The 25,965-nt window shown below is 35.1% G+C and overlaps 1 protein-coding gene across 2 annotated transcripts in view; it reads right to left on the reverse strand.

Annotated features, from left to right (window-relative positions):
- Nucleotides 1–8,588: 8,588 nt before the first annotated feature.
- LOC106075837 (protein odr-4 homolog) overlaps nt 8,589–25,965 on the reverse strand; it is a 47,915-nt gene continuing 30,538 nt past the window's right edge. For both annotated transcript variants that reach the window (XM_056041646.1, XM_056041647.1), the window contains exons 7-11: nt 21,424–21,597; nt 15,525–15,647; nt 15,155–15,410; nt 10,389–10,499; nt 8,589–9,646 (exon numbers count right to left, since the gene is read on the reverse strand). In XM_056041646.1, the coding sequence (XP_055897621.1) occupies nt 9,576–9,646; nt 10,389–10,499; nt 15,155–15,410; nt 15,525–15,647; nt 21,424–21,597 (735 nt within the window). In that variant the 3' untranslated portion in view covers nt 8,589–9,575. The remainder of the gene's footprint in view (nt 9,647–10,388; nt 10,500–15,154; nt 15,411–15,524; nt 15,648–21,423; nt 21,598–25,965) is intronic.

The raw sequence follows: 25,965 nt of genomic DNA on the forward strand, positions 1-25,965 counted from the left end.
CAGGTGGTTGCTCTACTGGGTGGGCCCAATCTGTGCACCTCGGTCTGCGACCAAGGGGCTAGAGTCGCCTATATAAGCAACCAGACAGCACAATCAAATTAAACTACTAAACTAAACTAAACTAGCTAACTAAAAATAAAATAACAAACTGAAATTATAAAAGAAACTTATATATACTTTATTTACATGAAACCAAAACAACAGTAATAAAACTAAATATACACCTACTAAATGATTAATCAACCCTACTTAACTAAACCTAACAAATAAAGCAACTATTTGGCAGAACTACAACAGTAAGCTACTAGCAGCAGCAAAAATTACTACAGCAGCTATGGCAGCAGTAAAAGCAGTTAGGCAGGAATTATAGCAGGCGGTCCCAGCTGAAATTATACAACACACAATTAGCTTTATACAGGCCCCACTGTCAGCACTGACCACTGGTCAAGACAAAAGAGAGCTTAACTTGGTTCCGGAGCTAGCTATAACTGGTCAACGCGAACATATCGGAGAGCATGACGTCACGCTAATTTTATATAACTAAACTGGACTACCAATTTCCCTAATTTGTACCTAGCCGTACACAACAATAAAATCTAGCAAATTACTAAAGACACGGACTACACAACATTATATACTAAATTAAACAGCATTAAAAAGAGAATCTTAAAATTTAAATTTTACAAAAATACAGAAAGGAAGATAAAAAGTTATTAAGTTATTTCTATTCTAAACTCATATGGGGGCTCTATACCGTTTACAGACCTGCACATAAACTGATATTAAAAAATAACAACCAATCCAAGCTAATGCCAAAGACAGAAATAAGCAGAACTAACCAGGGACAAAAAATAGGAAAGGACATCCACAGCTCTAAGGCTAGTTAACTATTTTAAAAACTACTTTTCCTCTACGAGTAAAACACAAATAACAGAAAAAGACTAAAACTAGCAGAAAGTTATTTATAGTGGAAACTACAAAATACTCAGCACTGAACTATATAAACTAAAAACACACTAAATTACAAACATCATAGCCCTGGCCTATAAAAATTACAAATTAGATAAAATTAGGTCAAAAATTAGATCTAGGAGCGCCAGCTCACATAATACAGACGTTACTTCAAAAAAGAAGATGATTACGTCCTACGCGTCATGCATTTAGTCATGCATATTAACCAATGACTTAAACTCTGCCAAGTCACTGGTTTTCCTGGCTAGCTCAGGCAACCCATTCCATGCTCTAATAGCACTAGGGAAGAAGGAGTATTTGTACAAATTTGTCCTATCATTTGGGACGAGGAATGTGCCTTTATCTTTGTGTCTTTCAGAGTATTTTATTAAATTATGTTTTTGTATTTGAAGATTATGGTTCAGTGTTTTATGTATAATTGCTACTTGAGTCTTCTGTCCTGAAAGCTTTCTAAATTTAGTGATTTTACCAAAGGTGTTACTCTAGTCAAATGTGAATATTCGTTTGCTATGAATCTCACTGCTCTATTTTGTGTCTGTTCCAGTTTCTTAATGTTATCTTGAGTTGGGGGGTCCCATACGGAGGATGCATATTCTATTATTGGTTAAATAACATTTTAGTTTTATGTTCTTATTTGATTTATAGAAATTTCTTTTAATAAATCTTAATGCTTTGTTTGATTTTTTTTATAGTTTCATCAATATATGGATTCCATGACAGTTTTTCATTTATTATAACACCTAGGTATTTTGCGTTTTTAGTCTGTGTTACTGGTTTGCCATGAATAAGATAAGTGGAATTAATTTGTTTTAGTTTTTTTGTTACTCTTAACAACTGACATTTTTCTGGGTGGAAAGATATGCTCCAATTTGATTCCCATCTCTGTAATTCATCTAATTCTCTTTGTAAAATATCTGTGTCTTGTGTTGTTTTTATTGTTCTATATATTTTGCAATCGTCTGCAAATAATCTGACTTTTGTTCCTGAAGTAATGCAATTTGGTAAATCATTTATGTAAATTAAAAATAGTAGTGGACTGTCGCAGTTATCTATGTAACTGTATATTAGAATTATTTCTCTAATTGATAGTGCGGCGTTGATCACTATATTGATGACGTCATTACACTATTAATATTTTCCTTTGTAGACTAGAGGACTGAGCTTTTGTTGCTTGTCACAACTTCTAGTGACGTAAATTTAGTGTGTGTGTGATTTGCGTCATTTATCGTCTAGTACAGTCTCTCCATTGTTTTGTACGTTGGTACAGACAGACGTGTCTTGAGAGCTCTTGAATTTCTCCTTGGTTTTTGTTATTGGATAGCCTTAGCATTTGCCTTGGACATTTTCTTGTTGGATTATCTTGACCCCTGTTTAGGGTGAGTTTTATTTTTCATTGTATAGTTTTTCTATTTGAATTCGTTCGTATTTGTAAGTCTATAATTAGACTAGATATAGATGATTAGAAGAATCCTTTCTTTTATCTTCTATATGGTTTTAGCGTCAAGTCTAAGTTTTAGTCGTAGTCTCAGTTCAAGACTCTTATTTCAAGTTCTAGCGACAAGTCTAAGTAGTGATCTTAGCTTGGTGTCAAGTCTATATGTTAGACTCTATGTCAAGTCTCAGTGTCAAGACTTGTTTATCCAGTCTCAGTTATATAATATATATTGAGAGTACAACTTGAGGTCTACAGTCTACAGGACTGAGGTCTTCCTCCCAGTTGGTCGTTTGGTGTGCAAGTTGCTTCTTACATGAGTCTGAGGTTCAAGATTCCAGACTGCGGGTTGTAGTGGTCAGACCTGGTGTTATAGTGTAAACTATGAACTTCTATTTTTGGAATTGTCGTCAGTGGACAGTACCTGATCTAGAGGCTAGATCTACATATATTGCCAGTTGTTGTTTTGAGATTGAAGGTCTATGTGATCCATTGAACTACCTATTATAGTTAAGGTAATAAATTATGTATTTCATAATTATTTGAATATTCTAAAGATACTAACTGGATCATTTTATATTACATATTGATATTTCATACTATTATTATCATTCATCATGGATCAGTCATTTGTAAATATATCACTAGAATAAATTTTATTGTTATTTACATCATACACTTAGTTTATTAGTTTATCTACAACTACATGTGTGTGTGATGTGCTTGTCAGGCTGAACTTGAGCCAAAATATTATAAGTTCAGAAAATAATAACAATAATACAAATTGAAATAATATTTAATATTAATAAATATTCGCATTTGAAATATATAATAATAATTTGATAAACACAAGAACCTGACATGGACCCAAGACTTTTCCTTGAGGTACACCCACGTTAACTGTTATCGGTGTTGATTTAGAGCCATTTATTATTACAGTTTTTCTCCTTATCAGAAAATCCTTAATCCACTGATGCAGTGGACCATTAATGCCGAAATATTTTAATTTTTTAACCAAACTATGGTGGTGAACTTTGTCAAAAGCCTTAGAAAAATCTAGTATGATAGCATCTATTTGTTCACTATTATCTAAACCTTTTGAAAAATCATCAATTAGTCCTATTAGTTGTGTTTCACATGATCTATATTTTCTAAATCCATGTTGGTATGGTGTAAGGACATTATGTTTGTCTAAGTAGTTTATGATGTTGCTACACATTGTGTTCTAGGATTTTACATGTGATGCTGGTAAGTGATACTGGTCTGTAGTTTCCTGGGTCAGATTTTTCTCCTTTTTTAAATAGGGGGGTGACATTAGCTTCTTTCCAGTCCTTTGGTACTCTGCCCTGGTTAAGCGAAGCCTAAATAGTTTTTTGAACACTGGGGCTAGCTCATTGCTCAGTTCTTTGAGTAATCTAGCTGGAATACCATCAGGTCCAGACGCTTTATTTGGTTTGGTGTTGGCTAATAGTTTTTGGATTCCATTTTCTTGTAGGCCTACTACTATATCTTCTATGATGTCTACTTGGTTCAAATTCAGTAATATGTCTTTGTCTCCTGGGGCTGAGAATGCTGATGCAAAGTATTTGTTTAGGATGTTTGCTTTAGTTTCATTATCATTATGTATTATGTTATGTTTATCTTTTAATGGCGCTATGCCTGTTGTTTCCATTTTCTTAGACTTAATGTATGACCATAGGTTATATGTAAGTTTCATTTATAATATTTAATTTGGTGCTTTCATTTAGTTTAGGCATAGCCAACACTAAGGTAACTAAGCATAAGTCCCGTTCACGGAGGCGTCCTTGGTTGCATGACAAATTGACTTCCGGTAGATTTTTTTTTACTATATAAAGAAACCATTCCGGAAGATTTTACCACCACTTTTACAGCAAATCATGAATGGAAACTTAATTGTCATAGAAGATGTTACAGATGTAAGTGTGCACAAACCAATTTGTGACTTAGATCTATGACTATAAAGCTTTGTAATTGATTTTCTTAGCCAATATAGACTAATTAGCCAAGTCTGTATTTCGTGTATTTTTGTTTACGACATTGATTGTTTGCTAATTGGTTCTGCCAGTTTGGATTATTTGTTTTTCTTTTTTTTTTTATCACATTTGATAATTATTATTATTATTTTTACAATGTATATTTTAAATGTGATCAGCGATTTACTGAAAGAGTCAATACATTTTTGAGAGTGTCATTTATTAACTTTGTATATAATGGGTGATATAGGCCTAAGTTAAGTCTGTGAATGAGTCAGTCGAAATAAAATAACAATATAGTGAGTCAATAAGCCTACAATCTTACATCTTTACCAAATTTTGTTCAGATCTACACCTATTTTTTTTTTATTCAATTTTATTTAAATTTCAAGATAATGTGCATTTTAATCTATAGCAATGGAAAATCAACCATAAAAAAAAAAATTAATGATGTATGTGTGACTAACTGAAAAATCTGCATACAAATTTCGGCCTTCAAGTTTTTAGTTGTTGTTTTTTTTTAAACTAACTAGAATTCCTAATAACATCCAATTCTTCTAAAAGCTATAAAAAGATCTGATATTGTTTCGAATATTTCTTCGCCCAATAAAATTTTAGAATCATTAGGCTCTACTTCAATAGAAAGTGATTGTACACATAAACATGTAGACTTTCACCCAGATGTAGTGACCTATGGCTATAAACTTTATCTACAAATATGACCGTACACACACTATATATATATATATATATATATATATATATATATATATATATATATATATATATATATATATATATATATAATAGAGCACTATTTATGCATGAAACTATACTGACTTATGTAAATGCCCCTTTTTTAAGTTGGTAAAATAATAATTTGTTTTTATAAAAATCTGGCTATGCCTATAGTACTTTTAACAAAATTATGACTAAAAATATTATGAACGTCGAGTTGCTAGATTCATCATCTCTGTGTGTCTGATAACCCAGATAATCTAGACTTAGAATCTATATAGGCCCCCTATTATATAGAATCTAGATCTAGGGTAAATCTCAAGTCTAGATAATCAGCTTCATCTTACCTTGATCATGATTCATGGCATGATCAACATGAAATTAATCTCATAAATTGACTTAGCCTTAGTCGTGTTAGAGCTTCTAGTAGTTCTAGAGTAAGTTACGTTTATCGAACAAGTTAAGCTCAGTCGCCGACATTTTTTATGTTTGAATTTGTGTATCCCCGTAAAATTAGACCTAGAAAAAAACTGTATCTGTGAACTCCTCATCCATTTTTCTTAAAAAGTAGACATGTTTTATTCTATTACTACTCATAGTTAAACTTATATTTGATGTTTAAGTGGGTCAGGTCGATGATTTCAAAAGCTTAAATTATCGAACAGTTTTACCTTTATCTTATCGAACATATTAAGAACTTATCGAACACACGAGAAGTATGGTGTTCTAAAAGTGTTATAATCTTTAAATTTTGTGAAAAGTATGGTGTTTCAAAAGTGTTATAATCTCTATATTTTTTTATTTGTATCATTTTCTTTTTACGCCATGTCAAGACAGACAGATTTTAGTCATTTTCACATGGTCCACATCGAATGAATCTATCACTGATCAGGTCTGCTTAGAAACTGACGGTGCTAAGCCCAGTAATGCACTACCATTACCGTAGTACTTATTTAGGTCTAAGCTATTTTGAGACATAAGGAAGGCCATTAATAAATTAAATCCAGATATTATTTATTTGAGGGAGAGCCTAATAAGCTCTGGTAGCAAATAGATAATCCCGCCATCCCCAAGTCATTGCAGGACACAACAGTTTATACTTGGTTGACCTAAAAACAAAACATACGGTATGCGGCCCTATGTAACTAGCCACCGATCTAGCACGCTCAGTGTATGTAACAGCCCAAAAGTCAGTGCTAGATCAGATATTTTTCGATCTGGGCAGGGAAGGGTGCTGAAAAGCTATGGTAGCTTGCGAGCTGTGTTACCTATAGATAGATAGATCCGTCCTCCCTAAACCACCTGGTTGACAAAAAAAACAACAACAACACCGTATTTTAGAGCACGCTTAGTATTTGACACACACACACAAACAACATATCTATATATATCTATCACGCCTAGTGTTTTTGACCAAATTAGCGGCTTGACCGTAGGTACTCGAATGATGGCTCCTCCCACTTTCCCCCAACATTGTTCTTACTACAACTTGAACAATGTTTTGGGGCTGTGTTGGTGGCCTGGTTTACACCTGTGTGTTGGGCTGTCACTGACCTTTTTTTTTTGTTGTGTGTTAGTCTTGTGGCTGCGTTTGGATTGAATCTTGAAATTTACGTTTTTACCTTGCACTGAAAAAGTGTGAATGTTGGAGAGTAGAATTGCGTAAGAAAGCGCGGGTAAGGGGGTGTAGGCAGAATAAGAGAGTGGTTTTAATGTGTTATTGTTATTATTTTGAGTATTTGTGATGTTTCAAAGGAGTGTCTTTGTAGCGCATTATGAGCTTTATCATACTTTATGGTATATGGTATTTTATATATATTTTTTTTTAGACCCTGCGCCACACGTCTAGATCGAGAAGCACAACTGACTATGTATTTGAGGCTGACGTCACATTTTAATGGTCGATCAATTATTGATGATCTCTTGATACAGTGTCTTGACTGTTTCTCTCTTCCCCCCCCCCCCCCCTTTTTTTTTTTTACCTACCAAAGACATTTTTATTTCAAAATACCATATCTATATTCTATACCTCCCCCTTAGCCCTTTCGTTTTATTAATATCTCTTCACATCAAGCATATGCGCTAGGTATTTGTTTATAACACATAATTCAGAAGTTAATAGAATGGAGCATCTGAAAAAAAAACCACAACTGGATATGTTCTATATCCATTGTTCTTGCGATATTATAACCATGATAATAGCATCAAACTATATGTGTCATAAAATCAAGCTTTTAAAATGGGTACAATTAGTGCATATCGATGTAAATCTATTTACTTATTAAAATATAGCACATTTACGGTAAACCACAAATAGCTGATACAAATTGTAACTCATGGGTAATTTATATGTGTACTTTGCATTACATTCTTTTAAAAAATAACAATTAAAAAATATATAATTTAAATATTTTGTCTTCTTTGGGTTATATCCCTTTGATGTTTATTTTTAACATTAAAATGGTGTTCGATATCTTACGAAGCTGAGATTGCTTATATAAAAACAGCTATTATTGAACACCCCCTTTTTAAACCTCAATTTTCATGTTTAGGTAGCAAAGGACACTTTAAGGAAAATAGTTGCAAATATTTCTCAGCCTATAATAATTAGAAGCGTATTATATAGATTTTATTGAGCTGAAGCATCATTGGCATTAAAAAATACCCTTAACCCGAGACTCACTTCACTCTTCCCAAGAGGTCAAAAAAAGTGAAATTTTTATACCAATATTACCAATGCACTTTGAATATAAGTTAAAAAATTATCCTCGGGTGAAAATGAAACTAAATAACTTCCTCTCATAATTGTAAGCCAAATTACAACTAAAAAAAATGCATAAGTTCATTTTATTAGCTAACATTCTATTAGATCTAAACTTAAGTTGTAACTCACCTAAAAAAGCTGAAATTAGTGAAATTGAAGGTCCGAGTCAAAAACGTGTATTACATCTGCCATGTTTTGCTACTTACAGAAGAGAATAAGTATATTTTCTAAACACTAACCTATATTCTTTTATATTTAAATGAAAATTCATGAGAAACAACTCAGGAAAATCGTTTTTAAAGCCTTTCACATTTTTAGTATTAAGTAGGCAAAGTCACCCCTTGAAGTTAAGTCACCCCATTTCACTAGTTTAAAACTAAGACGACATGAGGAAGTTTCCATAGGTGCCTAAAATAGCTTAGATGTTTCCCGCAATGGGGAAAAGACGTCGATTGTAGAGACTTTATAAGGAAATGCATTGCAAATATATAGAAATTAAATTGTATTGTTTATTTATAAGAACTTCAATAATATACTGATTCCAAATTCTAGAATAAACACTCTGTATTTATTTTAAAAAGTATTTCTGTTTGAGTTCATACCTGAAATTAGTTTCTCGCTGGTGTTTGAGTGATCAGACATTGTTTGAAGTGTAAAATATGCAAAAGCATAGAACATTACAAATAAATTGATGTTGCAAAATATAATTGTTTATTGTTTCCTAGTATCCCCTAAAACCTTAACTTGAGGATAATAGATATTAAAACATGTCTTAATCAATAATTCAATTCGAACTAGCAGTCAGCAAAAAAAAAAAAAAATCAATAATACATTTAAGTATAATATATTACCACTTTTCTCTAATGTTATGGTGAATATAATAGAAATGGGGACTTTTTTTTAAGTTGAAGAGGAAAATAAACATTGGATCTATGTAAATATAATGCCAAAGATATATAGTTCATAGTTCTAGTTGAGTTTGCTGGAGATATTCATTTGGTTGCTGACCCACTTACACGATACTGCTATTTGTAACATCTTACACAAATAACAACAACTTGGCTGTGTATCTTCATAAATCGATTTTCTATAAAGAATGTTGCAAAGTCTATGTGAATAATGCTCTATAAAAAAAAATATTTGAGATACCAGTAACTTATAATTACATGTTAAAATTAACTAACAAACTTTTTTGTTGATGTTAAGTATGAAACCATGACAGAAGCTTTTGTTAAAGTTGAAATGTCCCGGTACTCTAGTTCATGCAGTAGTCCAAAGCAGGGTGAGAAGTGAAAATTAAAAAAATTCTAGTTAAGTAAACTGTTGAGAATTGTCGCTACTGGGAAGAACTAATAACAAAATACATTATATGTATTTCAGAATACCCGGTAATTACTAATTTTTTTTTTAGTGAAACCCTAACTTAATGGAATTATCATATCCATGATACCGACCTGTTACACAAATATATAACTTAAGGTACCGGGTACATAAGTATATTTTAGATAACATGAGAACAAGTAAACCAACACATATCAAGAAAAAATTAGTTCAATATACATACATACATGCATATATATATATATATATACATATACACACACATAAGTATATATATATATATATTATTCTTAAAATCTTTCCAAGTAGTCAGTAATATTCATGGGAAAATTTGTCACTCATCATACATGTATTGATATGACATCCATGAAGCCACAACTGCAATTAGACAACCAACAGTAGTCCCTAAGAAAGAAAAGCAAAACTGTTGTAAATGTTTTCAATTTAAAAAAAAATATTTAAAATACTTTTTTTTTATAAAACAAAGCTTATAATTGTATCAATTAGTTTGGATCAGCCATGTAATCAAATTTGTAATAGATCTAGAGTAATCTAGACTAACAATAATAAATCTGTGCAATCAGAAATAATTTTACCAATTGTTTTTGTTTAGCACAATTTCATGCTTTTAGCTTTCTGAATTCGCTTTCACTTGTCTGGACCATTTGGAGAAGGGGGGGGGGGGGGGGAAGGAGGTATTTGGGTGAATGTTTTCACCATGATAGCTTTTTAAATGCAATTTATATATAATAAAAAAGTTACACTATTTGAATTCGAATTAGGGCTCAAGCCTCCTCAAACAAAATACACAAACCACTGAGCCAGCAGGATGGCTGCCTGGTCGTGCGGTTTGTGCGCTGGACTGTCGTTCGGATTTATCGACGGTCGAGGGTTCAAACCCTGCCCACTCCCATCCCCGTCGTCCTGCAGGAGGTTTGGACTAGGAAGTAAACTATCTTCAACCCTGAAGGAACATCCGAAACATGTAAAACATTTTACAAACAAACATTGTTTATAAGAATAGAAATTTTTGAGTTATCTATTGTTACTTTCAAATGACCTAATTCTCTGTACAAAGAGGATTAATTCAACCTTATACCACCACATCAGTCAAGTAAAATTTACATTTTATAACATTTTGACTTACAAAAAGAAGCTTTCATTAGATGTCTATTATCTGAGATTTGTGGTGCTGCTAACGATTGGTGACTGCTCATACAGGATAAGGATGATGGACAGCTCCATGTTCCATCATCAGCTAAAATAAATAAATTCCAAACTATTTAATTTTATCTTTATGATTTGCATTTACTTTCCAATTCACCAAATTCATGTTGGGACTTGTGTGATGGTTTTAAAAGCTTAGTGGTGCAAGGATAGTCCATGCAACAGTGAACTTACATTACTACAAAATTTTAGCAATAGTTTGAGCAAACTAGCCAATGTCCGCGAAAGCTGAGCTTATTTCTGTTTCACCAGATCAGGAATTCTCAGCACAGTCACAACAAATGTCATCTTCTTTATCAAGTCTACTTCTGTATTTAGACTAGAAGACTAAGGCTGGAAAATCCTGTTTTGCAAAGATGTTGGACATGGGAGCAAAGCATAACACAATTTCTGACAGAACAGGATATGACTAAAAACAATTGATCCAGGTTTATGACATTGAAAGGAAAATCATTCGTAGCTATAAATGATTTCATTGAAATCTTCCTGTGTTATGAACAAATTTAACTCTGTTGTGAATGTAATTCTAGCAAGCTAAAACTTGATGTCAGGTAGATTTGGAAAATATTGTTATAAACCTGGTGGTGACACAGATGGGAGTAATGCTGTGTGTGTTTTAGACTAAGCAAATCGCCCCAGTCCAGCACTAGACGAGCGGTCAACTGTGACCAGTGACAGTACACGCCAGTTCGGCAAGGACCTGTGTGTAAATATTTTGCACGCAAGTCACTGCGATTGTGATAAACCAGTGGTCAAGCGACGTTCCATCCAATTCTAGAAGGCCTGTGGACCATATATATGAGCGAGTGTGTTAGAGTCAAGACACTTCACGCAATGTGACCAGTACGAGGCGAAGTTAGAAACATCACGATGTGTGAAGTCAGACTTGGACAGTTAGTGTAATGTTGTTGCCAATTGTGATGTATTGGAAATTAAACTATTACTGAAACTTTGGAGCCCTGAGTTGTGAGGTTCTTTGAGTTCGTTGTGTCGTGTGGTGCAGTTTGAAAAGAGCCTGGATAGTTGGAGATACGTAACAATATGAAAACTGGTGAGGGTTTACACTGTTATTGACTTTTGTTACCAGTTGTTAAAGCACAAATTTTTCAAAACATTTCATAACTATAGGTTTTAGTGGAACTGGGCAGAAATCATTTTAACTAGGTACTGGTATGATTTCTGAAGTTTTCCAGATTTGTAGCGAGTAGTTAAAGATGGGAGAGAAGATAAAAGATTTGTTCTGCACATAGCTTGATCAGCTTTCTGCTTAATTTATCAGGTCCATAATCCTTTGTTGCATTTACACTTCTAAATAATAAGGTCACCTCATCTTGTTACAAAACTGAAATCTTCTCTTTGAAATGGGAATAAAAGTCATTTAGTTTATGGGCGAAATTCTCCTCATCATTCACTGAAAGTCATTCTCATTTTGAGGTGCAGCCTGCTATTTTATTTAATCCTTCCCAGCATGCTTTTGAGTTGGGAAAGTTCTCTATTTCTTTTTCTGTGTGTTTTTTCCCCTTCAATTATTACTTTTTTTCAGTGCTTGTTTAACATCACATTTTCTTTCTTTTCAATAGTAAGATGTTTGATGTTTTTAGTAGATGTTTTTAGTAATCCAGGGCTTATTGTTTCCATAAACTTTTTTTCGTTAGAATTGTTAACTCCTCCCAGAATAATAGATAGTTTTTGTCAGGTCTTTAATGTCTTGACAGTTCTCAATAAAAATATCCCAGTTTGTATTTTTTATGCATCCTCTTTGTTTTTCTACAGCTTCTTCAGACCACATCTTGACTATTTTTAGCGGCCCCCAAAAGGGGAAAAGACGCTATTAGTTTTGTGTGGAATGTCTGTCCCTATGTCCCGTTTAGGTCTCATAATATTTTAGACCATTCAAAGTTCTGATGCAACGGCTACTTTTTTTTCTGAAACCGAAAAATCTAATTTTTAAAATCACTTACGCGGTTGTTTTTTTTTCATGAAAATACACCACTTTAACAACTATTCACTAATAAAAGTAACAAACATGGTAGGCTCCTTAGTAGGGGAGATGACTATTTACCATATTTTTAACACATTTATGCAAACGGTTATATTACATTTTTTTTTTTTAACATTTGTATTGCTAAGTTAAATAAGTTCTTTTATACTAACTACTACATTTACACACAAAAAAATGTTAACTGGTACTTTTTTTTTTTTTAAGAGAAAAAAATCTTTTTAGTTTGCATATAAGTTAGACATAATTTAAAACAACAATTAATACGTAGTTTTTTTTATATTATCGCGTGAACTGCAGCGTTACTGAATGACAATAGAACACTGAACTAAAGGAATTTTTTTTTTTTGTTTACAGAAATGTTTTTTCTTGAGATCGTCCCTTTACAAAACAATTAGATCAATTAGATATTCATTATAAGACATTTGTTAGGCCAGGTCCACATCTAACTTCACATTCACTTTCACCTATCCTTTAGTCTGTGGACCGCTGGGGCACCACACAGGATCCATCAACCTTCTTTCTCCATTCTTCTCTGTCATTAGCCTTTGATAGAATTTCATTCTGATGTTCTTTCTGAAAATATTGAAACTTTCCTTTTTACCTGCCTGGGTGGACCACTTCGGGGGCCGATTTTGAGTTTGTGTCTCCACACAAAGTCTTTGTAACCTTGTTATTACTCTCTTATTGTTTAAAGAGAAGTTTGTAATTAGGTATATGATGTACAAGTGTATGATCAGATTCTTTAAAAGGTAGAAACCTTACATTTGTAAGACTGCTTAATTTTTAAGTAGCATTTTGTCCAGGAGTTGATTCTGCCTTGTGGGAAGGGAGACATATTGGCTGTAGTTTGGCAGTATGTAGACACGTTGTTTAAATCTGTTACAATACAGAGTCTGGGTGTTTTCATTCTACATTGTGAAGCACATAGAAATTATTTTTGTCACAATTACTGTGTCAGCAGTCAGTGGTTTGTACACAACAACAACACACACCTGTGAGAATTCTCTAGGTAAGTAGTAAGGCGTAAGTGTGACACACATAAGTTCAATGTTTGGATCACAAATTTTATTCCTGATATTCACATTCTTGGCGTTATAATATTACTTGTTTACATAGACTGCGAGTCCTCCTCCTACTACTATTTGTTCTGTCTGCTCTAAAAACGTATTCTCTATAGAGAAGATGTAAGTAGGGATGTGTGCTTGCTTCAACACTCTGCACAGTATGTTCAATAAAGTATGGAGACATCTGCAAGAGGGCATCTACATCAAGCTAGCACAGAATTTAACTTTTGATGCTTACTCCCCATACTAAAATTAAAGGTATGATTGTGCCCTTGCCCTTTTTGCAAACATTGAGCAGGGGCTTCAACTTGCAGTCAATGAATATTCTGAAGCTGAGTATGGCAGAACAGGTCTCTTTAATGTCTATAAAGAAGTAGTTCTCAGCAATCTTTGGTATGTCTCAAAGGCCTTGGCTTGGTGATCTAAAGGAGACATAGAAGGCCCCTAATATCATTCAAAGGGGCCTTCATTTCATAATGGCATTTGCTAACAAGATTACTTTACAAATAACCATGTTCTGCTAGGGGCTGATGTGGACTGTAGCACTACTTACCATTGGACAGCTGGGATGAGTCAGACACCTATCCCTTAAGGGAATGATCACATGCCAAAGGCAATCTTTAATAGTGAGCTAATTTAAGGAGGACAGTGTAAAAGAGGTGCTTTATAAAGATCAAATTAAGTAACATTTCGCCCTAATTGGCATAGAGGAAAGAAGCTGGCAACAAAGGCCCCTGAAAGACAGCAGGAGAGTTCTCACAAGTGTCTTAGAGACACAAAGTGAGCCCTTGCTGAAGACAAGGAGCAAATGCTGAAAAGAAAACTTAAATAGACCCTTTGCAAACTACGGACTATGTTAGCTTTAATTTCATTGATGTAAAACATAGACCTTATCATATAAGAATAGAATTACAGTGGCAATATTTCACTAATTTAAGGTTAGCAATTAATAGTTTTAAGGTTTTAAAAATTATGTTTGTCACGTATCAATTTAAATAAACCAAAGTCTAGGTTAAAAAATTTAACATATCCATGCTGTCAACTATCGGAATTTCCTATGATGTAAGCAGAAACCTGTCACTCTCTTGTATGACACTTGACAGGAAATAATTTCATTGGTTGGAGAAAATGATTTCATTGGTTAAGCCAAGTGTCAAAATTGGAGGTTAGAAAAACGTGCGAAGAGAAGGTCATTTGTGATGTAAATTTTGTAGAGAAAGGATGTATTTTAGTTTTGAGTTAGAATTTGTAGAGAAAAGTCTTGTATTTTATTACATCTAGTAGTAATCTGAATATATTTTATTATTGAGCTTTGAATGAAGGTATTCATCTGATACAGTTTTATTTCTGTACATATTATATATATTCTTGTGCTTCCAAGTCTCGAATTAAAGTTCTGTATTTGAATTAAAAGGATCTTCATTTATTGAATCTCATTTACTTCTAGAGATATACATCTATTGAATCCCTGGCTTGTCACAGTAACTTCTTATATCACCTGACATCTAGAGGAAAGAACTACAACTATCAATGAATTAGCACTTCAATAAACAACAAGAAACCTGTGAGAATGTTTAACATTTAAGTAGTCAAAAGTTCATAATAAATGGAAAAACAAACCTGCACTTTTCTCTGTTTCTTCTAGCTCTTCTACTTCAATATCAAGTAATTCTTTAATTCTTTCTTTGACTTCATCTTGCTTTTCATCCTGAAAAACATAGTCGCATACTTCCAGTCCACATTGTGGTAGTTGACAAAACAGCCTTACAGGTGGATCATACACTTCACTTCCCTGTTTGCCTTCAGTGACATTGAATTCTTCGCATAATAATTCACAGCGAATCATCAAACTTCTAATGATGTCCATTTTTACAGCCTAAAAAAAAGTTTTCATAATAAATAAAATGGTCACATCATATCTTTTAGAAAGGATTTTAAAATTACTTTTTTGATTATGACTATATTGTGATCATATTTACAAATGCTTGACCTCTATTGCATCCCTGACAGTGGCTTTAGTGGACACAAATGCTCTTATAACAGTTGTTCCAATCATATTGATAGTTGCCTGTGATGTTTTCACTTTTGGTTCACACAATCCATCTTTACTTTCCTAAATTTAATAATGAAAAATGATTTATCCTACACTCTTAAACAAGTAATTCTTGTATGTATAAGTGTGTGGGTATGTAACGAAGTAAAATGGCACACTTTTTCCTAAGAAAAACAAACATTGCATCATTATTCTAAAGAAGGTTTCACCAAACCATTTTTTTTGACAAAAAAAAACAGTGAAATATATATTAAAAATTTCTTTAACAAAAAAGTTTGGATTTATATATTATAAGGCTTATCTTCAAGTCAGAAGATTAAGGAGGAGTGGAGTATTACAACTGTCTATGCAGCCCCAACAGTAAAAAAAAAAAAAAGAACTGTGATATACATATATCCAGCTAATGCCAAGCTATTCATCTCATTTCCATGAGATGATCCATTGTTGGTTTGCGACTGAAAGGGGCATAAAATATAAAATGACCACACAACCATTGTTTACAACATTGTATTATCCAAACAAGAGTAGTTTTTTCTCCAAATGCAACAATTTTAGGTAATAACAAGAACAATATAAAAAACAACATTACAAAAAGAGTTTGTGTTATCACACAAATACAGAGGCGGCACAATTGAATTCACCAATGGACCATGAATATTCAAACCATGTTGTTTTGTTTTGATCATTTAAAGTAATAAAATTTTTAAATCATTAGGCACTAAAATATTAATAATAATAAAATAAATTTTCAATTTCAAACAATTTGATATATAACACTCAAACAAATACTGTAATTTAACAAAGTTATGCTCTGCCAAGTAACAGACCCTCAGTCGCTGACAAATTTCTAGAAAAACCTGCAGTCTGTTAAGAGTTAAAGTTTTAATCTTTCAAAATGAATTTTTATCAAACATAAGTCTGTGGCATTTTACGTCTCGAGAGACGATCTTTTCCCTTCGCAACTTCTTGTGTGACTAAAGAGGCCAATCCTTGATACACAGCTGCGATCGCAGGTTGGGCATATATAATCACCAGGCGCCGTTGCATTTTCACCCTTCTTTCTGCTTCTGTTGTGTATGACATCTGCAATCCGTGACCCTTCCTTTATGCTCTCTCTCCATGTGGATCTATCCAGTGCCACCTCTTCCCAGCTGCCAGTGTCGATTTTGAAGAGTCATGTCGCGTTTGCATACATCTGTATAACGTAAAAGTGGGCGACCAGCGGCTCTCCTGTCTTCTACTAGATCGCCATACAGGATGTCCTGTGGAAGTCGACATATTGGCATTCTGTGAACGTGGCCAAGCCAGCCAAGGCGTCTGCTGCTGATAACAGAGCGGATGTCCTGGCACCCTGCTCTTCGTAGTAGCACTTCCTCATTGGTTATCTTATCTTGCCACCTTATTTTAAAGATCCACCTTAGGCATTATTTTTTCTCTTTTTAAGTTTAAATCTTTCAAAATTAATTTTTATCAAACATAAGTACTTTCTCAATTACAATTTGTCTTTTATATCTTCATTAAGTATTGTTCCTCCTTTCAGTCCAAGTGATCTGTGGGGCAGATGATGTAAAGGTTTGTGGTTAACGAGGGTTTCATTTGGCAAGCACAACTACCAACCGTCTTTACTTTTCCCCAACTAATGTCAGGTACCCATTTGAGCTGGGTGGCCCCCTGAAGATTCCAAAAGTAAAAATCCCAGTCTCCCGGTTCGGAAGCCAAGCGCTTTACCACTCAACCACAGCGCCTCCTATATATTCATTTAGCATTAACTTATATTTCTTTAAATAATAATTGTTAACCTTATCCTACATTCATAATTAATAAAATGTTGCATGTAATAAAGAGAAACTAAAAAAAAAATTTAGATTCATTCTTCTTACTTACTCTTTAGATAAATTGGCAACATGAATAAAGAATATACTTCACATTTTAATTTCCAGTAGAGCTAGAAATGACTTACATCACAGAAATTTAGACTTTTCCCTTGTAAATAAAAATTAATATCTCCCCTTCCATTTGTCATACAATGATAAATTTAGTGCCGTTGGAAATATTATTTCAAGCCCTTATCAACCATATATCATTACATCTATATCTAGACTAGAATTCGTATGACTTTACATGTTTAATCTTTAAATAACTATACCTAGGCCAATATTATGATCAAGATTAGTAGGCCTTCTGGTACCAGGTAATGGTGTACTATGCTGTTCACTTTTTAATTTGATACTACTGTTTACATAATGAATAAATCAGCACCCCTAATCTGTCAGAAGATAAGCTAATGTCTTAATAATTTAAAATTTTTTCAAATTATTAATACATTTATAATATATAAATATATCTAGATCTAGGCTCTATTTAGTCTTATTTAGACTCTCAAGTGTATAATAAGAATATGTCAAAACTGCACTTTAAAAGTAGTTATTCTCTGTTCCGTAACACCTTGTTCTTATATAGGGTCCCTAAAGGCCTTCTGGAACCAGATGGAACGTCACTCGCTTTTTCTTGTGTTCACTTAAGATGTTTCTTGAAACTTCGCCAGTCATTGCAATTGACGAAGCAGCTCATCACAATTGACCGATTGTCTAGCGCAGGTGTGAGCGACTTTTTTCTTTCGAGGGACGCATTAAAAAAAATTGAGGAATATTTATATATATAGTTCTTTTTTTGTGTCAGTACACACCGGTACGACTTACCAGCACCTTTTTCAATATGGGGAAAAAAATATTACTTTTCTTGTATTTTAACATTTATTATTAATTTATTGGTAGTTAAAAGTTAGGCAATCCATCACTGAGTGCCGGCACCTATTTTTTTTTTTTAACAAAGAAAGCACTGTATATATACATATATAATAGATGTGTGTGTGTGAGTACTTACAAATGTATAATGTTTTTTAATTCACATTTATACTGTATTATACATTTACTTATTTTTTTCACACTCCCAATAGAGGAATTGCAACAAGAGGTTGTAATATCTGAAACTCATTTTACGACTTTTTCTGATTTCGATGCTTTCTTTTTACATCACAACATTTTACAGCAAATGTATAGTTGTACTTAATGTAAAGTATTTAACTGTTTACACTCATGCATAATGTTCCGCAACAGTGTAACTAGCTTACTAGTGGCTACACTTGTTTATTTTTAAGCAAGAAAAAAAGGCTTGTTCACGATGTATGTGGATAAAAATAATATGAAAGTTTATCAGCAAAATATTTTTAAGTGTGGAAATACAGCTTTTGGCACCCATAAGGCTCCTGCGGAAGAACTGACTGACTATAACTTTTCTTACATGTCATAATTTCCTTGGAGTTATGTCTTCTTGAGCTGAACTAGCTTCTGCACTAAATGGTGAGCTGAGGGTATTGAAAACTGGTTCCCAATTCTTGACGTCTTACATTTCATGTGCAAGCAACCCATTGCAATCCTTCTAATACTTCTGTTGTAAAACGTGAAGTCTTCATGTGCAAGCAACCCATTGCAATCCTTCTAATACTTCTGTTGTAAAACGTGAAGTCTGTCTTCCACTCTTCATTAAAAATATTAGTAATGTCACAGTCAATGTCCTTCAATGAACATAATTTCTTCCTTGAGATCCCATTCTCTTCTCAATACATTGCCCGTGCTAAACCAGGGGATACTAATGTGGTACCGTACATCGGAATGTTTTATTTCCGAATCTTCAAGTACTTCCCTGAACCGCCTGTGGTTAAGTCCTCTATCTCTGATAAGTTTGATCACTGAGATAATTCTGTCAATAATATGTTTGATATTGAATGCAGTTTAGAGTTTATGATTGAGATATTGTTCTTTATTTTAATTTATTTTTCTCAGTCAATGCACGGGCTCCATCAGTTGTTACACTTGTATTTTGTTGCATGCCAACTCAACACTTTCAACACAGTTCTTCATAATATTGAATAAATGCTGGTCTGAGTTTGTGTCTTTGACTGAATGTTTTGAAATAAGAATAATCTTTGTTTATTTTAAACTTTTTAGAATGACATGGAACAATGTTTCTTTAGCCTCTTCCATCATAAGTGATAAGAGTCAGATGTTTCAATAATTTATATAGATATTTATAATTATTCATTTCCAATATATATTTGCATTTTTATGTGTATAATTTGTGAGCAAACCTGATTTCTGTAAGTGTCCGCGGGCTGCATAAAACACTCCAGCGGGCCGCATGTGGCCCGCGGTGCGTAATTTGCCCACCCTTGGTCTAGCGCTAGCCTAGGGCAATTTGTGTCGGCTGACTACATACACACACACTACTACCCATATCTGCATCACCACCTGAGTTATAACTATCTATACTAATAATACCAAAAACCCAGAACATATTGCTCTTATTACAAAGCTCATTTCAATTCACTCTGGTAAAAGTTTGTACACATTATTTTTCTGACACCCTATCTAGTATCAAGCTGAAATTTTGCACAATTATTTCTTTTACCTGATAACACAAGAATCAATGTAAAAAATAACCAATTAGTTAGTTAATTGTCGATGACTGGTAGAGTTACTGAAACTGTAATCTTGCTTAAAAGGTTTTAAGATTTTCTGTGATATAGTTTTATACACCAAGAGGCTCTGAGTGTGAAAAAATTTTGAAGTTTGCAGCATGTTATGGATACCAGTTGTAAAATGTTGGAATACAATAAAGAAAAAGAGGATTAAACTACTGTTTAATTCAGATAAAGTTGTGATTTGTTAGATCCTTTATTGTGAGGTGCGTTAACTTTCAAGAGGAAAAGATCTGAGAAGATTTTGAAAACTGACAAATATCTCACATGATTTTCTAAAAGAGAAAGATATACTACCCAAGGAAAGAGCTCTTTTGCGTGATGAAAAATGGTTGTTTAATTTAGCATTTCTAGTTGATGGTAGACATATCAATGACCAAAATCTAAAACGGCATGCCAATGATTTCAGTGATTAAAAATGAAGTAAAAACTTTTTCATTTAAAAAAAAAAGGACCTAAATCAATTATACAGAGATGCATTCAATAGCCATTTTAAAAATGCTTACATTTATGAATCAAAAATTTAGTTACTTAATGAAATGTTCTGAAGATTCCTTACACATGGAACTTATTAATCTGAAAACAAATTTAGTACTGAAATTGAAATTTAATGAAATTTCCTAAATACCAAATGTATGTGAAATGGTTAAATTTTGGCGATCATTGCCATGTTAACTTTTTCCAGAACTATGAAAATTTGACCATAGTTATACCTATCAGTTTCTGTTGTGAACAAGCATTTTCATCCATGAAAATGAAAAAAAGAATTAAAAGTCACAAAATTTAATTTTAATATTACAGATTTGGTGAAAGCAAAGCAAAGTAAAAAAGTCTTGCTAAAGCTAGTTAAATATATTTTTCCTGTATGTGAAATTGTTTTTACTTTTTATTTAAAACTGCTAACAGTGTTCATAAATTATTATTATATAGAAGTAATAAATTACAACTATTAATAAAAACTAAAAATGTTAACAAAGAAAATCTTAGCAAGTTAAGTTTATCTTGTTTTTTTTCCTTAAATCCTTTTCTCTACAACACACTAATATGTAATAATAATAAGGCTTGTCTTCCAAAGATTAATGAGGAATGCAGTACTTTCCATGGCTACACAGCTGTGACCTACATATTTTGTACAAATTACCATACTTTAAATGACTGAAACTTGTAAAATTTGAAGTGGCACTCCTGAATTAGAAGTGAAAAAAAATTGACACATGGAAGCAAAAGGTTGGCCACCCCTGGTCTAGTGATTATGCAAAACAATAATAAATCTTAACCAAATTAAAAACAACAACTTACAAGTGGTAAATAAATAACAACATCTTGTGTAATTATAGAATCTGATGCATTATGAATATCTTTCCTTCCCTTTCTATCAGAGAGAACCAACAAAGATTCGGAAGGTTCTCTAATCAAACCATTAAAAGTTATTATGCTTCTTTTAATTGAGTCTCCAAATTCCACAAGACCAACCTGTGTAAACAAAAGTAAAACTCTGAATAGAAAAAAAAATTATATTATTAAAAGTAAAGTAAAATAATTTATAGATAAGGGTGTTAGAAACATAATAACACAATAGAGTCAAAAACCACTGAAGACACTAGCTCCAAAACACCCCAATAGAAAGAAACCTATATGGAGAGCTCTCTGATTTGGAAACCACTGCACAGTTCATCTCATATATTGGTCTAGTCATCTGAACGCTCCAACATAACAATGAGAAGGAAGAAGAAGAAAAAAAAAACAACATGTCTATATTGTATGGCTTTAATCAAGACCAATCATTTTAGAAGGCTGAACACTGACCTGCGACCTGTGGGCTCATTGCCATGTCACAGATCCAAGGTCATGAAAGGGCCAGGAGACTAGCCTAACTTAATTAAGCTAGATGTCCAGAGCTTTTAATAGCATGAAAATCTAATTTGTCTGATGAAAACATTAATGTTTTAGATGGATATCTGCAGAAATTTATCATGTTAAGTTTAGTTTGACCTAGATAAGAGTGGGGTTCAAATCTGTATAACCTGTAATCAGACTAGTACCTACAGGGCTCTTTTTTTAAGTCATAGAAGATTTTGAAAAGATGATGGATATATTGCTGCAGGGCTCTTTTTTTAAGTCATAGAAGATTTTGAAAAGATGATGGATATATTGCTGAACAGCAATAGAAGAAGAGTACAGCCTACAACTTCACCTAGTGGAACATACTGAAGTGTTATTAAAACTAAATTAATGAAGAAATAAAACTGTTAGAGTGATAGTTTATTTTTTGAGGGGTTATTCTACCTTTTCATGTGTGACAATAAAAAAAAAAATCAATTAGATACTCATAAGACATCAGTTAGGCCAGGTTCACATCTAACTTCACATTCACATTCACCTATCCCTTGGTCTCCTGGGCCTTTGGGGCACCATACAGGATCTGTCAACCTTCTTTGTCCTTTCTTCTCTGTCATTTGCCTTTGATAGAATTTCATTATGATATTCTTTCTGAAAATATTGAAACCTGCCTTTTTACCTGCCTGGGTGGACCACTTCGGAGGCCGATTTTGAGTTTGTGTTTCCACACAAACAGTCTTTGTAACCTTGTTTGATGGCAAAATATGTGTCAATATTTCAGAAAAAAATGAATGGCTGTGAATTCACTGCACTTGGTCTCACTAAACCAGTACATTCTAATCTCCCCCCCAGGGGTAGAGTCCATTTTGGTCAACAGATATCCTGTTTAAGCATTGTTTGACCCGTCCCGAGACATGACGTTAAACTGCGCTCCTCTTTCCTTAGCACTTTTGGAGCTCAAAAGTGCCCTACTTCTTTTCTATCATTGTGTCTGTCTCCTCTTTTCCTCAGTCTGCCTTCATTGATCATCACTCTGTCTCCTTATCTCTAAATATCTCACTACGTCCTAGACCAGTCCGTTTGCCGTGGACTGCAACGGGTAAGGGGGGATAAAGAGATCCTGGTGTTTGAGTGGTGGCTGAGGATAAACCACCACAACACAATACTTTGGTTCCAAGTTCCCCTAGACCTGAGGCCCAGATGGCCCGCTCTGGGTCAATCGGCTGGTCATGCCGAGCTATGCTGGAGGGCGGTGGCTGGAGGGTCAATCAGGGAGCTGCTGTATCGGACACATGTCCGATGTAGCAGCTGACTGAGTATAGCACCTGTGTAGCCCTGGCGGACTCATTCTGGACTTCTGAATGGCCCGTCCCCTTGTTGGACTCGATGGCGGGTGGGGAGCACAGGTGCCGGATTAACAAGAATATACATGGACAAAAAAAAAACCAACAAACTACTTGCCCCAGATTTAAGTCTGGGCAAGAGACGCCATATTGAGGCAAAAAAGGAGGAGGCCACAAAAAGCTGTACTACCTGGCCATCATTTTTGGTGGTCAGGTGCACAGAGGAGGGGAAAAGTCTGACAAAGCTGAGCCCTTTCCTTATCTATAAGGGACTCAAGTCAGTAGTGGGAGAGCCCAGAGGTGTAATCAGCTCTAGAGACCTACTGGAATGTTCCGAGAAGGAAATAGTGGAGGGCATTGAAGGAGTCACCCATGCCCGGCGCATTACCAGGCGCAGGGATGGTGAGGTCAAAACCGCCACTATTATCCTCACATTCGGAACTAGGACACCGCCAGAGTATGTGAAGGCAGGATACCTACGAGTTCCAATGAGGCCCTACATACCTAACCCCATGAGGTGCTTCAAGTGCCAGGGTTATGGACACGGCACGGCAGTCTGCAAGAGGAACACTGTGTGTGCCAGATGTGCTGGAGAGGGTCATGAGGACAAGGGCTGCAGAGCCCAGTTCAAGTGCCCAAACTGTCAAGCTGGCCACTCAGCCTACTCCAAGGACTGCCCTGTGTGGAAACAGGAGGTTGCCGTGCAGGAGTACAAGGCAAGAAATGGATGTACCTTCAGCCAGGCGAAATCGGCTGTACTGGCCCTACCCAAGGGCCTATTCGGCTTGACAAAGACCTACGCCCAGGCTGTTGCTAAGATAGGAAGATCCATAGCCACACAGACGGACACATTGACCCCACCACCCCCTCCTCCTCCTACAACTCAGAAGAAAACACCGCCAAAGAACACACCTCTGAAGAAACAAGAAAGCCCTGTTGTCATGCTAAAGAACAGGTTCTCTGTGCTCGCTGATGAGAGCATGGAGACTGAGCAGCATGTCAAAACCAATACTCCGGGAGAACCCGGAGACATCATGTCTGACACAGGTTCTCCTCAGAGAACCCAGCCAGACACCCCAACCTCTACCGAATTAGAGGTTGACCAACTCCCTAAGGGGAGAAATCAAAGCGGAGAGGATGCCCAAGGCGAGAGAGGAGGAAATGACCTCCGCTCTAACCAGAGGGATCTCCCCTCTCCAGAGAGAAAGACTTCCCCCAAAAGGGGGTTGTCCTCCTCTCCATCCAAACCCAAGAATAAAAATACCAAGGTCACTGGAATAAAGGGAAACCCCCTCCGGGGGCCTCCCAAGGCCAAATAGCTCCAAGTAGGTCATCTAGAATAAGCCATGGATTCCAGAATTGTACAGTGGAATTGTAGAGGCCTCAAGGCCAATTACAAGGAAATGCAGCTACTGATGGACTCTGAGACTCCTGTAGCTGTCTGCTTACAGGAAACATTTCTGAAAGATTGCATCAGCTTCCGAAGCTACCGTGCTTATAGCAAGAATGCTGAGGATGCAGAGAGAGCATCAGGTGGAGTCTGTATCCTTGTGAAGGATAGCATCCCCCATGAGAGGGTAGAACTACAGACCACACTACAGGCCGTAGCAGCTAGGATAACCCTTCACAAGGTTATCACTTGCTGCAGCCTGTATCTACCACCAGGCGCTCCATTAAACCGAACAGACATGGAGGACCTATTGAAACAACTCCCCCTGTCTTATTTAATCCTTGGGGATTTCAATGTCCATAACACCATGTGGGGATCCAAGAATACCGACACAAGAGGTCGTATGCTGGAGGATATCTTCCTCCAACATGATTTATGCATACTTAATGATGCATCACCGACCTACTTGCACCCAGGAACTGGATCACTCACATGCATTGACCTCACCGTATGCGTCCCCGGACTTCTGGACGATTTTAAATGGTCAGTTAGCAATGATCTACGGGGAAGTGATCACTTCCCAATCATCATTACTAACAATCTCCCTTCATTGGGACGACCTCAGCGGTGGAAACTGAATAAGGCCGATTGGGAACAATTCCAAAAAAGATGCTCCGAGGATATCACAGAAAATATCCTCCATGAACAGAACCCAGCTGATACCTTTGCTAGCAAGCTACTAAGTATAGCCAGGAAAGTTGTACCCCTGACCTCTGCAAATCCAAAACGGCCTAGCAAACCATGGTTTGATACAGCTTGCAAAAGTGCTATTGGTGATAGGAAAAAACGACTGGCTGCATTTATAAAGAATCCTTCCCAGGAAAACCTAAAGCTATTTAGGATAGCTAGAGCAAAGGCTAGACAAACCATACGGTCAGCCAAAAGGAATTCCTGGAGAAGTTTTGTCGGCAGTCTGGATGCCAAAACTTCTGCTAGAGCGGTTTGGAAGGCAGTAAGGCAAATCAAAGGGAAAGAATCAAATGCAATAGGGCATTTGAAAAACCAAGGACGAACTGTCACGTCCCCCAGAGAAATAGCTGACTGCCTTGCATCCTCAATAGCAGAAAAATCATCCACTGCACACTACACGCCAGAGTTCCAAAAAGTCAAAACCAGGGAGGAAAGAAACCCCATTGATTTCAGGTCAGAGAACAATGAAGACTACAACAAACCGTTCTCGCTTGAGGAACTGAGGGAATCGCTGGACAA

Source organism: Biomphalaria glabrata, chromosome 9, assembly GCF_947242115.1.
Source record: "Biomphalaria glabrata chromosome 9, xgBioGlab47.1, whole genome shotgun sequence".
Taxonomy (NCBI): Eukaryota; Metazoa; Mollusca; class Gastropoda; family Planorbidae; genus Biomphalaria; species Biomphalaria glabrata.